The following is a 14,390-nucleotide window of genomic DNA, read 5'->3' as shown; positions in this document are numbered from 1 at the left end:
TTGGGAAGTATATTTAAGTCCGACACACAGGTTAGGCGGTAACCAAATGCTTCCAAGCAGCTCACAGGTACGGCTGTGATCTTCAACAGGTATGGTTGGGATCTTTTACAATTTGTAGTTGCATACTTTATTTGCCCGGACGTTGATACTAATGAGAAGGTTTTAGTTTAACAGCTCACTGTTCTTTAATCTAGGATGCTCTCTGTCCTGTTGTTTGCGGCGGCTTGGGTTGCCTGCCTGGCAAAACGTAAGTAATCGATCCTTCCTGCTGTTTCAGTACACTTCACCAATATGTTTATCGTTTTTGTGAAAGCTTTCTCTGGAGGAAAGCTAGTCGGTACTCAATGCTACTTAACTTTGACTGGATGTCTGATAGTCTTCCTTTAGCTATTTGTTCATGGGTCAGAGTTTCAAGGTGTAGGAACTGGAATTATTATTAATATTATTTAATTTTTTATTATTGTTATTACTAACTCTGTTACAGACCACTTTGCTCGTATACGTGAACACTCTCCTACTTCACTGTGTGTCGGCCACGTCTCTTTTGAAAGCTTTCTCTTTGAGCTGGCTTTTAGCCAGTACCCTGGTCCACCGATGACTGGTTGGACTGGATAGTCTTGCCATTGGTCATGAATCAGCTGATGAGAATCTCAGATACAAATTCCAGATGGAAGGAAGAACTGCAATTATTTGTGTTGTTTTATTAGTTGCTAATTTTCTTTTCCCGTCGGTGCATGTACTTATTTCACATATATTATACTGAAGCTATGTATTGTCCTTCTCTCATTATCTTCAGCCAATGAGTACTACTCATACTCTCCAGCCCTTGGATCAGGTGGAGGAACTCCCTTCGTGACCTCAGGAGAAGGAAGCATCACAGGCGTGAAAGTCTGGGAGCACCCTGGAAATTACGTTACCGGGTACGACATACTGTACCTCTCAGTCTGACTACATCTACGCTAGATGACCACAGAGAGCAGCTTGTCTGGAAAAATGGAGGCAGGGTCAGTTTGACCCTCTGCTCCTCCTGGTCAAGAAATTGTACTCTAGACTTGAGCAAGACTGTTAACCTTATTTTAGGAAACCCCCTCCCCTTTTTATTGTGATTAATATGATTTTTGTAGTTAAAACTTGAATGATTATTGTTATTATTATTTTACAACATAATAGATTCGTAAAGTGTGTGTTTGTGTGTGGGTGTGCCTTTGCGTGGTTATTTTATGCTGTTAAACTTTTGACACAGTTTCCCCATGTTGTTCTTCTAGTTTCCAGTTGCGTTACGGCACCAGGTGGGACCGAACTATTGGTCGCGCTTTCCACACCCCCCTGAGATTGGACCTATTTGAAGGAGAGACCATTACTCAGGTTAAAATGCGTCTCTACTATGTTCTTGTCAATCATTGTCCTGCCAACCATTTGTACATTTTTCATATAGGCCTAATCCCTGTACTCTACACAACTGTTTTACTATTATAACAATGCATAACAATGTTAATATTACAGGTGTCTGGAAAATACCACACATCCAACTTCATCTATCAGTTGATTTTTGGGACAAGCAGAGGACGTTATCTCATCGCAGGCCAGCCAGTTCAGGTTCTCTTTCATTAATTTATTTCTCTGTTCATTCTTATCTTTTTTGTATTGACTTATTGATATTTTATTTATGTCTGAATTGAACCCTTTTTTTTTCTTCTGTTTTTGCAGTATTCCTTCAACTTTTACCCCGAGCATGCGGAGGCGGAGCTTCGGATTTTGAGTGGGCGGTTCAATGGCAATGGGATCACATCACTGGGAGCCCATTGGGGGTTAGCCCCGGAGGGTTATGGAAATAGTACTTCCTAACCAAATGCTTAAAAGTACATCTGACTTTTGAGTTCTGAAGATTTCCTATTAAGCAATAGAACACAATAAGCATAATCAGATCTTTGTTTCTGTGGTGTGATTGGAATCAAAACCTGGATGAGTTATAAGGTAGGTGTGTTTAGACCACTTCACTTATGTTGGTAGTAATGATTGAGGCTTCATTCCTATGTTGCAAACTAAATCCTAACTACTAGTAATTGTATCTTTACACTAGTCTCTAAATTGAACTCAAGGCTTATTAAAGGCACCCAGTGCAACTTTCGAGGCTTAAAAATAAACATTCAATTTCTAGTCTTTTTTACACGTAGTAAGTTTCAATAACTCCATACCATTACATACCGACATTCAAGCAGCAAAGATGAGACGTCGTTGTGTGGTGAGAACTGATAGAAAATCGATAACAACAACAATGCCGCCATTTTCTTTATTTTTTGTAACCTACAATAAATAAAGCAGGCTTCCAGTCAATGGAAAAATGGCTTCTCCCCACCGGCGATTGTTGTTGTTTACGATTTTCTATCAGTTCTCACCACACAGCGACGTCTCATCTTTGCTCCTTGAATGTCGATATGTAATGGTATGGAGTTATTGAAACTTACTACGTGTAAAAAAGACTGGAAATTGAATGTTTATTTTTCATTGAATGTTTACATAAAGTTGCACTGGGTGCCTTTTAAAGTTACCAAAAGTTTGATCAAATATTTTGCTGTCTTCAAGAAATCCCAACGATCGAATCATCGATCGATCATTCTCCCAGAACATATTGTACACCCCCAAATTAAAACCATCCCTGGCCGAACGGTGACCTTTGCCTTCAGGGGTCAATCCTTGATACATGTGAGATCTGCCTCAACACTTTATTCTTTTAAATCATGGCTCAATTAAATATCCACAGAAGCTTGAGATGTTAAAACTACTAAGGAATTGTTTCTGACTTTGGTTTTGTGTTAGTGTGTGTCTGGTGTTTTGTTTTCTCTGACGTCATATTAAATGTCATGTGTGGAAAATCAATAAAAAGATAATGGCATTTCAAAAATGTAAGGCTTAAAAGACTCAAAAGCACTGGAAACAAATAAGTCCGACCTATGACCTTTTGCTAATAACAGTGACCTTCCATGAGGCATTACACCTTCTCTCAATCTCGCCTATATTCACACCGGGCTAGACATCAACCGCAAGATGGACGCCATTAGTCACCACATCACAATCCTAGACCTTCCGTCTTCATTCTCGGTATTTGCCAACCAGACACGACTCATGCCTGTTCATTATTTTATTCCCAGTTACGTAAATTAATGAAGGAATCAGTCCGTTTAGCGGACTGGGTGATGGAGGGCCCTACGCGGCCCGGGCTCCATGAATGATTAACCGCGGTAATAAATGACGCCGTGGAACCGCACCACTACGGTCCAAACCGCCCTCCGAACTTCCTTATACTCTCTTCCTGTTCTGTTTTGTTTCAACCCAAACTTCCTCAGTCGATATATGCGGTACAAAAATACAGGTGTAAAGAAAATGTGTGGGTTTGTAGCTAAGAGAATAAAAAAAAAAAATAGAAAACCCCATCAGAATCTTCGTTGACATAAGATGGAGCGGGAGGGGACACTTTGCTCTGACACAACAACGCCATCTTGCTCCATTTAGGCCCCGTCCACACAAAGCCGAAACGGGCGAAACCGTTCCGGTTTCGATCTATCCGGTTTCGGAGTATCTCCGTAAAGACGGAGTCAAGCGAAACCGGGTAGATCTGTAGAAACGCTGTAGTACACATGCCAGGCCCATAAGGGGCGCTGCTTCTGGTACAGAAATTCAGAAGAAAATTAAATAAGAAGAAGAGGCGAGCATGCGCATAAAGGCTGCCCCCCGAACCACTAACAACACAAACAAACAGTCAGTCAACAGTCTCAATAAATAATGGCTTAGCAACCCAACAAGTGACATGATCTGCTGCAGAACGATTACAAGCCTGTAGTCCTTCATCATCTTTGTTGTTGTGAGTTCTGAGACTCCGCGGGCTTAACAGTCATTGGCTAGAGGGTCGAGGGGTGGGGCGATGACGTCATGGTTAACGGTTTCAGTCGGTTTCAGGCGTCCACACGAATCCAAAACGAAACCGGGTAGATTTGAAACCACCTCCGAGGGTGGTTTCAGAAGTTTGCGGTTTCGGTCAGCGGATTCGTCGGCTTCGTGTGGACGGAAGGCCGAACCGTACAAGACCTTTGCGGTTTTGCCATGAAATCGGCTTCGTGTGGACGGGGCCTTAGTTTAACGGGGACCTATTATGCTTTTTTGACTTTTATGACCTATAAACGTTGTTATAATGATTGATAGTCATGTTTAACCGTACTAAAGTGTCAAATAATGACGTACATGCATTTCTACGTATTCCCTGCTGACAGTCTGGGGTGGCTGTGCAGAGCGCTAAACACTCGGGACAACGTTTGCGATTCACTTGTTCACATTTCCGGGAAAACATCTACGTAGAGGCACTCCTGCCATGCCACCATATGCCTGGTCAAATCTGCCCGCGCGCGCGCTTCAAGGAAGGTAACCAATCACAACGGAGTTGGGTTGGCAGGAGGGGGGGGCGAGGGGGCGGAGAAGGACGAAACCGAGCGTTGACAGAGAATGCTGAAAGCGCCCAGATGAGAGGAAGAGTTTCCCGAAAATCTACATCGTTTTTTGTGTACGGTTAAACATGACTATCAATCATTATAACAACGTTTATAGGTCATAAAAGTCGAAAAGCGTAATAGGTCCCCTTTAGCGTTAAAAATGTCTTCTTAATACCCCCATTCAGCCGAATGAAGGGTACATCCTCTCTCCTCCCCGAGCAGAAGTCCTCCTTTGTCTGTGGGACAGGACTGATAGCGAGTAGACTTTGGCCCCTGAGGCACACACACACACACACACACACACACACACACACACACACACACACACACACACACACACACACACACACACACACACACAGTCTAGGAAGAGGAGCTAGGCTTAATTCCCTGTCAGACCGCAGGTAAGTAGGTGACTTTGTTAACGCATTATTAAAAACCTTTTTATTTATTCATTTATCGTATGACAGTAGTGCCTAAAGTGATAGTTAAGGATGGGGTATTTTGTAAGCGGAATGGTACTTTTATTGCACCGTTTCAGGTTCAGTGTGTGAGATACTATACAGGCGAGATTCAGAGAAGGTGTAATGCCTCATGGAAGGTCACTGTTTCCAGTGCTTTCTCCGTGGAAAGTGAAGAGCCATTACTGGCTTTGTTTGACTATTCTAATGCAAAGGCTTGATGCTGACGAGTTTGGCTGTTTCATTTTGAGTTTGCAGTGTATCTGACCACAGCATTGTTAAACTGATGGTGGACTATTATAGCCGATCATGTAATGAGATAAAACATTTCACGCGATACTTTGACTTCTCTGTAGAATCCATTTTAGTGTAAAATAACATCTGTTGATGACACCTGCATGTCCTCAGTTCAATGGTGTACTTAAACCGTGAAATAAATTACACAATATCTGTAAATATGATACAGCTCTTTCCCTGTGAACCTCAAGCCATGCTGACGCTACGTAAATATCAGTGTTTCCTATCTGCCTTATCATCTGTCTTATATCTTCATTTACTGATTCGTCAATCCACAGTTAATCAAAGTCATAGCCACAATGCGCGTCGCCCAAGGAAGATGCATCTTGTATAACAGGACAATAAATAATACTGCGGTGTGGCTGACATAATCTGTATTCATTGTAGCTCGTGCGTGGAGCATCTTCCACCGCGAGGATTCTGTTGGAATGGAGCCCAAAGTCTACGGAGTTAGAAACGACTATGGGTTCAATCCACCGCCGTACTACGCAGGCTTCGGTTCCTCCAGGCCTCACCAAATTGGCTATGAGGTGAGTGATCTCGGAGGAGACGGCATCAGCCTGGGCAGGAAACCGAACACAGAAAGGGGCGTAGTTTCACCTATTTTCCTGATTCGTTACGGAGAAATTCTCCCTAAGAGTGGATGAGGCTTGCACAAGAGGATTTCAATCAATGTATAGAGTCTACGTGGTGTTCATTTAAAACCCTTACAAACAATGTTCTACAATTTAGGCCATCTAGAGATTACCAAAAACGACATAAACTGGACGTTAACACTACTTTGGAGACATTTTATAAATGATGTACATATTTGAAGTGCTTTATGTACCTATTAATCGAAAGTTCCGGTTAACCTGAAACACAGCCTTAATGGTCAACTTTGCAACGTTCAGCCAAAAGTGAAATGCCTCGTTCAGACAGATCTGAGCTGGTTTGCTATCAGAATTTAGATTTAAATCTCATTCGTAAGACCAGTGATTATTATATAGCCTATCTGAGAACAAATAGGGGAACAGGGGAAATTGTCTAAATTTCCCCGCTTTAACAAAGACAAATACTGAAATGGTCAAAATAGAAATGCTTCCAAATTGAGATTTATTGAGTTTGGTAATTGGTGATTAGTTCACACATTCCAATTTAAGTTCAGCTTTAGGGGAATTCAGAGCAATCCTGGGCTTCTAACCAGTGCCATCCGCTGTGTTGTTTGCCTAAACACATTCGTAATGCTGCCAAATTACTTTATGCTCTCGCTAGGATTGATTCCATTTATTTCCTTTGATCTCATGCATAAGTTACCACCACTCCCAATAAACCTGTAGAATCATATCAATTCAATCCCAGACCATAATCACTCCAAGGATGCTGATAAAAATCAATAAAGAGAACGAGAGTGGTAGAGAGAGACAGAGATATAAAGAGAGGGAGAGGCTGGTTTGTAGTAGGGTACAAATGTCAACTTGAATCGGTGTGTGCAGACCTACATGACCAATTGATTGTGATAGATAATTTGGTTGCTTAAGGATAAAAAAAACGAAACCATAAATCAAAGTACAACTAAAAAAAATTGAAAATACTAATTATAAAAAAAACGAAGTATATATTTATATGTATATAGTTATATGTTATATGTGTCTCTCCCTGAACATATTGTACACCCCAAAATTAAAACCATCCCTGGCCGAACGGTGACCTTTGGCTTCAGGGGTCAATCCTTGATACATGGGAGATCTGCCTCGACACTTTATTCTTTTAAATCACGGCTCAATTAAATATCCACAGAAGCTTGAGATGTTAAAACTACTCAGGAATTGTTGCTGACTTGGGTTTTGTGTTAGCATGTGTCTGGTGTTTTGTTTTCCCTGACGTCATATTAAATGTCATGTGTGGGAAAAGCCAGATAATTAGTATTGGAAAATACTAATTATAAAAAAAACGATGTATATATTTATATATATATAGTTATATATTATATGTGTCTGGTATGCATACGTCCACTGAATGTAAGACTGAACATGAGAGCAGCACCCCAGCAGAGAATCCTATCCTCCACACATTCACGTTAACTCAGTTCCGTTCCTACGGGTCCACCCAGCATGGTGTCCGACCCCTGACCCCCCCACCCTAACCTCACCCGCCTCACCCAGCTCTGCTCCGCCCCCCCCCCCCCCCCCCCCCCCCCCCCCCCCCCCTCCTTCCCCAGGCGCATTTGGAGGAGCAGAAGTCCGGCATCGCGGTGGTGTACCCCCCGGGGGGCTACGACAACGCGGCGTATCCCCAGGGCCAGGCACCGTACGGGGGCGGGCCGGCCCCCGACAACCCCCCCGAGTACTGGGTGGAGGCGGAGGAGGGGGAGGAGGGGGAGGAGGGGGAGGAGGAGAACTGCTTCAGCGACGCGGGAGTGAGAAGAGGTGATGGGGGGGGGGGGGGGGGGGGGGGGTGTGAAGGGGGGGAGATGGTGATGGGGGAGGGGGGGGGGGGGGGTGTGAAGGGGGGGAGATGGTGATGGGGGAGGGGGGGGGGGGGGGTGTGAAGGGGGGGAGATGGTGATGGGGGAGGGGGGGGGGGGGGGTGTGAAGGGGGGGAGATGGTGATGGGTGAGGGGGGGGGGGGGGGGTGTGTGAAGGGGGGGGAGATGGTGATGGGTGCGGGCGGGGGGGGGGGGGAGGGTAACCCGAGAGATTGCCGGGGCAGGGGCGGGGGGAGAGAGAGGAGGGAGAGAGGTGGAGGGGGGAGAGAGAGAGAGGGGGGGGGGGCAGAGAGAGAGAGAGAGGGGGGAGGAGTGAGGTGGGAGAGAGGGGGGGGGGGAAAGAGTGGGTGTAGAGGGGGGGGTCTTTTATTATGGGCAGCACTCGTCCCTGAGTGTGTGACTGGACCACAGAAGCCAATGTTTACCCCTTCATTTGTGTGTTTCCTCGAAATTGATTTGAAATTGAAAATGGTTCCCTGGCTTCTTACAGTCAGCCCCCCCCTTTCAATACATAGCTCAACACGTTCATGGTAATAAACTGCTGCCCGATATGGACCGCGCGTCTCTCTTGCACCTGTTCTGTTTATCCGTTTTTCTCCATCTCTCGTGTGGCTCTCTTCTGTCACTCCTCCTCCTTGCCCACTCTTATCTTAGTATTAGTATAGGTAGTAGTATTATCTGTCGACCTGTCCGCCTGTCTGACTCCTCCTCCTGTCTGACTCCTCCTGTCTGTCTGACTCCTCCTGTCTGTCTGACTCCTCCTGTCTGTCTGACTCCTCCTGTCTGACTCCTCCTCCTGTCTGACTCCTCCTGTTTGTCTGACTCCTCCTTCCTGTCTGACTCCTCCTCCTGTCTGACTCCTCCTCCTCCTGTCTGACTCCTCCTGTCTGACTCCTCTTCCTGTCTGACTCCTCCTCCTGTCTGACTGACTCCCTCCTGTCTGTCTGACTCCTCCTCCTGTCTGACTCCTCCTCCCGTCTCTCTGCCCTCCTGTCTGACTCCTCCTCCTGTCTGACTCCTCCTGTCTGTCTGACTCCCTCCTGTCTCTCTCCCTCCAGGGTTCATACGGAAGGTGTACCTGACCTTGATGATGCAGCTCCTGATTACCGTGGGGGTCATCTGCGCTTTCGTCTACTGGTGAGTCATCCCCGCCAGAAGCACGGCCCCCGTTCTATCTGAGCGGAGAACGCCATTGTCCAATCAGGTGGCCATCAGCCCCTAACCAGCTTCGGATGGTTTTTTTTTTTCGTTAAGTTTTAAGAGCACTATTCATCTGATTGCAGGCATTATGGTTTGGAGTCATTTTTATTTTTGTCGTTATTTACGGCCGTTGAGGTTCGCCAAAGTGCCTCGCTGGTTATTACTCAAACGCAGCGGCAGTTGGCTACAGAGATTGATTCACTCTGGGTAACGGCTGTGACGGACTACGGGCCAATCGTAGGATGTAAAATAGTGGCATGAAATCATTGTGCTTGTTTGAGATATACAAATCAATAAAACAGTTTCAAATGTGCCTCTCCTCGTTGTGTTTCTGTAGGGACACTCTCAGGCAGTTTACCTTGTCCACCTACTGGTTCACCTACTACACATTGTAAGCAGTGCTCGTCCAATCAAGACTCGGCCCCAAGCAAATCAAATCCAATGTACCTGTGTGCCTGTCCACCCACAGCTAGCTTGGTTGTGCATGTGTGTGTGTTTATTTTGATGTGTATGTGTGTGTGTGCATTTTGATGTGTGTGTGTGTGTGTGTGTGTGTGTGTGTGTGTGTGTGTGTGTGTGTGTGTGTGTGTGTGTGTGTGTGTGTGTGTGTGTGTGTGTGTGTGTGTGTGTGTGTGTGTGTGTGTGTATTGATGTGTGGTTGTATGTAAATGTGTATTCATGTATGTGTGTGTGTGTGTGTGTGTGTGTATTGAAGAGTGCAGGTTCTAGTATTAATCTTCACCTTCTGCTGCTGCGCGGGCCTCCGTCGGCGGGTGCCCCTCAACTACATCGCCCTGGGCCTGTTTGTAAGCCTTCCTCATCACACCTCGTAGTGTTTGGGTTCCTTTATTTTCACTCAACATCATCGCCCTCTCCCTGTTTCCCTGCCCGTCTGTTTCACTCTGTTGCTATTTCTAATTTTTTCCTCTCTCTCTACCTCTCAGACCGTTGCGATGGGTATGATGCTGGGCTGCATGACAGTGTAAGTCTCCGGAGCTGTCCTGTTCAGAGAAAGAAGCAGCTAGGAAATAGAGGGACGTTTACATATGATTAGGAAGCCATAACAGCATTGACGCCAACACCTCTGGGTGATATATCGTTGTTGACGATTTGGCAAAGAAGTCAACAAAATAAATCGTAGGAGTTCAACCGAACTCAATGCTACATTTTCTTCTGGGGCTACTTCTCCAGCCAGGCTACGATGAGCCTGGCTGTTTGATGCCTTCCGTCATCGATAATGCATTCCATATTATCCCAATAATAGAAGAATGCCATAACTGATGCTTTTAGTGATAGCAATAAAACAACGGTGGATGTATAATGCCACGCATATCCAACGCGTGGTCTCTGGTTCACTCACATGAAAGAGACTTGTGGATTCATAATAATAAATGAAAGAAACATTTATATTATCCGGAGCTAAACGTTTTTTTTATGCTAGTGCTAGCTAGCCGTGGGTGAGTTCATGTGTGTGTGTGTGTGTAAAAGTGTGTGTCCCCTCATCTCTATCAATAGCAACTTTGCAGCAGAAGCAGTTCTTTGGGCCATCGGGGCGACGGCCCTGGTGTCCTTCTCCCTCAGCATGTTTGCCATGCAGTCTAAGGTAAGGCCCCGCTGCCCCCACCAATACTAAACCCAAGGTGAAGGGAAAGTGAAACCGAAAGTGAAACCGAGAGTGAAACCGAAAGTGAAACCGAAAGTGAAACCGAGAGTGAAACCCGGAGCTTTGTGTTCGGGTTGCAGTCTGCAGAATTGTGTCAAAGCATCTGAATATGAGATCTTTGCAAACACACACTTCAACAAACTGTTGCATAGTTTTGTTTTCTTGTGGGGTTACTGCAGCACGTCCCAGATGAGACAGTAAGGCCAGGTAGTGCCGAGCACAGCTGCAATGCAGGGGCTCTCAAGCGCAGCCTCGGTTGTAGGTTTCAATTAGGGATGAAGGATTAATCGAATTCAAATCAAAATGGCGATGTAATAGAACGCGATATGCAAATCGCAAAGGCTGCGATAAAAATAAATAAACATTGTTACCTTTACTGACTGGAAATCATTACGATTCATTTATCTTTATTTTTATTTTACAATTTAATAGTTAAATAAAGAAGTTTATGATATAAATTGTTTTCAACACATCGGCCTGGCCCAAAGGAAAGAGCAGTTTTTAGGTTGACTGCTTCCAATGTTGTGTTGGTCATACTAAAGAATGATTTATTCGCACATTAAATCGCAATCGCAATATTGGTCAAAATATTTGCAATTATATTATTTCCCCAAATCGTTCAGCCCTAGTTTCAATGTAGACTTACAATGTCCCAGTAGCGCTTCATAATTAGTCTGAACTTCTCCTCTCTCTCATCTCCTGTGTGTTCCCCAGTGGGACTTCACCGCACTCAGGGGCTGTCTCTGGGCCTTCGTCTGGACCCTGGTGTCTTTCGGATTGCTCTGCGCGATAATGAGATCCCAGGTAAATCTAGGGGCCAGACTTGATTTCATTTCTATCCATCAGGACGTATCCATCTGCCCTCAGGACATACCCGCTCAGCAGTTTGCTCACACAAAGTGAGCAATAGCACAACTATCGTTAGAAGCTCTTCTGGTGTCATCGTCACTCTCTCTTATAGACGTCAAACAAGAGCTTCTGGGAGCATTTCGGCAACGGACATACAAATTGCACAGGCAATTAAAAAACATAAAACCCAATTTGAAAAGATTAAATATTACTTCAAAGTACCCAGCTAGTGACTTATCGAATGGGATGTTATTGATGAACGCATTATTCAAGACTGTATTGCATGAGAACACTCTGTAGCACTCAGATGGTTGGCAGATTAGAATCTTAGTGATAATGGGTCCACTAGAAGAACATGGGTTACTGCCTCAAGTTCTATTTGAATACAACTGGAAATATGCTGTTGTATTGAAGCTGTGCTCTTTTTCCTCTGTCTACCCAGTACCTCTACATATTGTACGCATGTATTGGAACCCTGTTCTTCTCCATAGTAAGTACCACTCAAAACACAAAACTAAACGCTGCCCCGAACGATTCAAGTGCATTCTAGAAGATACGTCTCGGATGTGACAAGCATACCACAAAAGAGCAGCTTCAAGCCATGCAAAGAGGTTCAGCCAGAGATCATACGTGCCGGTGGGTGTTAAGTATTGAAGAGGACACTCTTCAACTCTTGTTGTTGAGTCGACTGCGCGTCGCCCGACGGCGGTGGTGAGCTTTCATCATCATCAATAAGTGCATTTATCAGAAGAAGAGAAACAACAATATATCACTGTCGGTCCAGTAAGGATGTCCATAGAACCAAGTTCCATGCACTAAAAATCGCTTGGTTAACCCATTCCCTGTATTCAACAAAGATAGCTAGGATAAGAATACCAATGGAATCCTTACCTGTGCGGGACTACTGCACCTGTTATGTAGGACGGTTTTCCTGAATCCTCGTCTCTTTCTCTCCCTGTTTGCCAGTACTTGGTGGTGGACACCCATCAGATGGTGGGGAAGAACAGGAAGCACTCGATCTCACCTGAGGAGTACATTTTCGCCGCCCTCACCTTGTACCTGGACATCTTCACTCTGTTCTTGCTACTGCTGGAAGCCATCGGCCTGTCCCGTTGAGACGCTGTAGAGATATGGGTTTGAATGACGCGTGTTTAGCGAAAGCAAGGTCCTCTTTAATCGATCTCGCCGTAAACAGATTTATTCCCGTTTATCGCACTTTTGTGTTTAACGACGAGCAATGCACTGACGCTGGTTTTCACTTCAATGGCACTTTTCCCTGTCCGTCTGGTATAATGGTAGGGTTTTTTTTTACGTGATTTGATGGTATGGCTTTAATGTGTTCTGCACGGAGGTGTCTGTCTTTCTATATATTAATTCCCAGGAACACTTATGGCTGATAGGTGGTTGTAAAGCCGAATGTTGGATCAATTATTCAAAATGCATTACACGGTTGTCAAGAGGGGAAATGGATGTAAACATTGTATACTGTTCTTACAATTTGCTGTTATTTTTGTTATGTACAAAAGCCGTTATTGGTCTGTTTGCCTGCCAAGCAGCCCTCCCCTTCCCCTACCTTTCTGTACATGGAAACCCTGCATCTGGGATTTCAATGCAGTTTCCCAATACGGTCCCTTCAAACTCAGATGTCCATCAAGCCCTCACCCTCCAGAAATGTTGTCTCTCCCTGACTGACGGTTCTGTTGGACAGGTAGGCCTTTCCACCCAGATATCCCTCTGCCTAATTGCAGATATTTCTGCTTAGTTGATTTAAAGGCTGCTCTTGGTAGAAACAAAATTTACAGCAGAACGGTTTGACCAAGGCTCATTAGCCGAAAAGGGGATGTCCGCATTAGGGAACAGCTCTTTCCCCTGGAAGACAGCTGAGGGGCTCTTGAATTACCATTATGTGTATCACAGACTTTTAATGCCTTTCTAATACAATTGCATAGGAGCTAAAGTGACATACCCTTACTTTAATGCAAATGTATGAGGATAGAAATATTCATCATCCGTTCCTATGTTAATTCTCGAAAAAAAAACACCACCTTCAATAAAACTCAACTCATTTTATTGGCATCAGCACACTTTTTTCTTTTTTTTTTACAACCGAAAAATCTTAATATGTTACAAAAAGTTTTGTCAGTTTTAAAATCATAATCATCTGAACAATCGGAAGTGCAATACACAGGAGAACACACAATCCTTACGGAGGACTTGTGCCCTACACACACACACACACACACACACACACACACACACACACACACACACACACACACACACACACACACACACACACACACACACACACACACACACACACACACACACACACACACACACACACACTTATGATGCTGTGGCCAGGGAAATGGGGAACACCGCCTTCCTGTGCCAGCCAGGAAATGATACTGCTCCTCTCAACACAACAATGCATGGGTACACAAATGCAAAGGCTTTTTTTTTTTACTATGCAATACCATCTGAAACAGCAAGAACAACATAAGAGCTTCTCTCCCACCCAGGGCCACTTCAGCAGGCTTATTTTAGGGAGAATCTTTTGCAGGCAGGTGTAATCAGAACAGCAGTCCGGCCACAGAGCTCCCATTAGAGTGTCAGGTGTGGACGTCAGTCCTGTGTTCCGATCACGAAACCGCCGGTTCAACCGAGGTCGCCATGGTTTTTACTACAATTCCAGTTGACGCTTCACAAATGCTCATTCCCCATAATAATAAACAAATAAAATAATGCCACATTTAAAATATGCACCCTTTATCAAGTTATATTAATTACTGTATCAATGAACTCAAGATACAATAATTGCTGGTTATTATTTAGCAATGACATTATTTGAATAATAACTACATCCATCCACATAAATCTCAATTTTTCATTGATCGGATACAATTGAATTCAGAATTTAAACGTTATATTACACTCTTATTCTTATAAAACTCTTCATTGGTGGGAAT

General features: G+C 44.4%; 2 protein-coding genes across 2 annotated transcripts; both read left to right on the top strand.

Annotated features, from left to right (window-relative positions):
• Positions 1–32: 32 nt before the first annotated feature.
• Positions 33–3,373, top strand: LOC130384949 (zymogen granule membrane protein 16-like). The gene is made up of 6 exons (XM_056593360.1): positions 33–89; positions 195–247; positions 797–920; positions 1,266–1,365; positions 1,504–1,596; positions 1,708–3,373. Exons 2-6 carry the CDS (start codon positions 196–198, stop codon positions 1,843–1,845), a joined length of 507 nt encoding a protein of 168 aa, XP_056449335.1. The 5' UTR covers positions 33–89; position 195; the 3' UTR covers positions 1,846–3,373.
• A 2,294-nt stretch (positions 3,374–5,667) lies between these two features.
• Positions 5,668–13,474, top strand: LOC130384241 (protein lifeguard 1-like). The gene is made up of 11 exons (XM_056592350.1): positions 5,668–5,769; positions 7,440–7,571; positions 7,605–7,647; positions 8,765–8,843; positions 9,244–9,297; positions 9,622–9,712; positions 9,851–9,888; positions 10,422–10,509; positions 11,284–11,373; positions 11,861–11,908; positions 12,385–13,474. The coding sequence occupies exons 1-11, from the start codon at positions 5,668–5,670 to the stop codon at positions 12,532–12,534; spliced, it is 915 nt and encodes a 304-aa protein (XP_056448325.1). The 3' UTR covers positions 12,535–13,474.
• The last annotated feature ends 916 nt before the right edge of the window (positions 13,475–14,390 follow it).

This window comes from Gadus chalcogrammus, chromosome 6 (assembly GCF_026213295.1).
Source record: "Gadus chalcogrammus isolate NIFS_2021 chromosome 6, NIFS_Gcha_1.0, whole genome shotgun sequence".
Lineage (NCBI taxonomy): Eukaryota > Metazoa > Chordata > Actinopteri > Gadiformes > Gadidae > Gadus > Gadus chalcogrammus.
The sequence above is the reverse complement of the archived record's forward strand: the minus strand, read 5'-3'. Positions and strand labels throughout refer to the sequence as shown.

Bases quoted from the DNA above. Each gene is read 5' to 3' on its own strand.
- LOC130384949 (XM_056593360.1), top strand. From the start codon at position 196: ATGCTCTCTGTCCTGTTGTTTGCGGCGGCTTGGGTTGCCTGCCTGGCA. The intron at 248-796 runs GTAAGTAATCGA...CATTATCTTCAG, and splicing joins GGTTGCCTGCCTGGCAAAAC to CCAATGAGTACTACTCATAC. The intron at 1,597-1,707 runs GTTCTCTTTCAT...CTGTTTTTGCAG, and splicing joins TCGCAGGCCAGCCAGTTCAG to TATTCCTTCAACTTTTACCC.
- LOC130384241 (XM_056592350.1), top strand. From the start codon at position 5,668: ATGGAGCCCAAAGTCTACGGAGTTAGAAACGACTATGGGTTCAATCCA. The intron at 9,713-9,850 runs GTAAGCCTTCCT...TCTACCTCTCAG, and splicing joins ACATCGCCCTGGGCCTGTTT to ACCGTTGCGATGGGTATGAT. The intron at 10,510-11,283 runs GTAAGGCCCCGC...TGTGTTCCCCAG, and splicing joins TGTTTGCCATGCAGTCTAAG to TGGGACTTCACCGCACTCAG.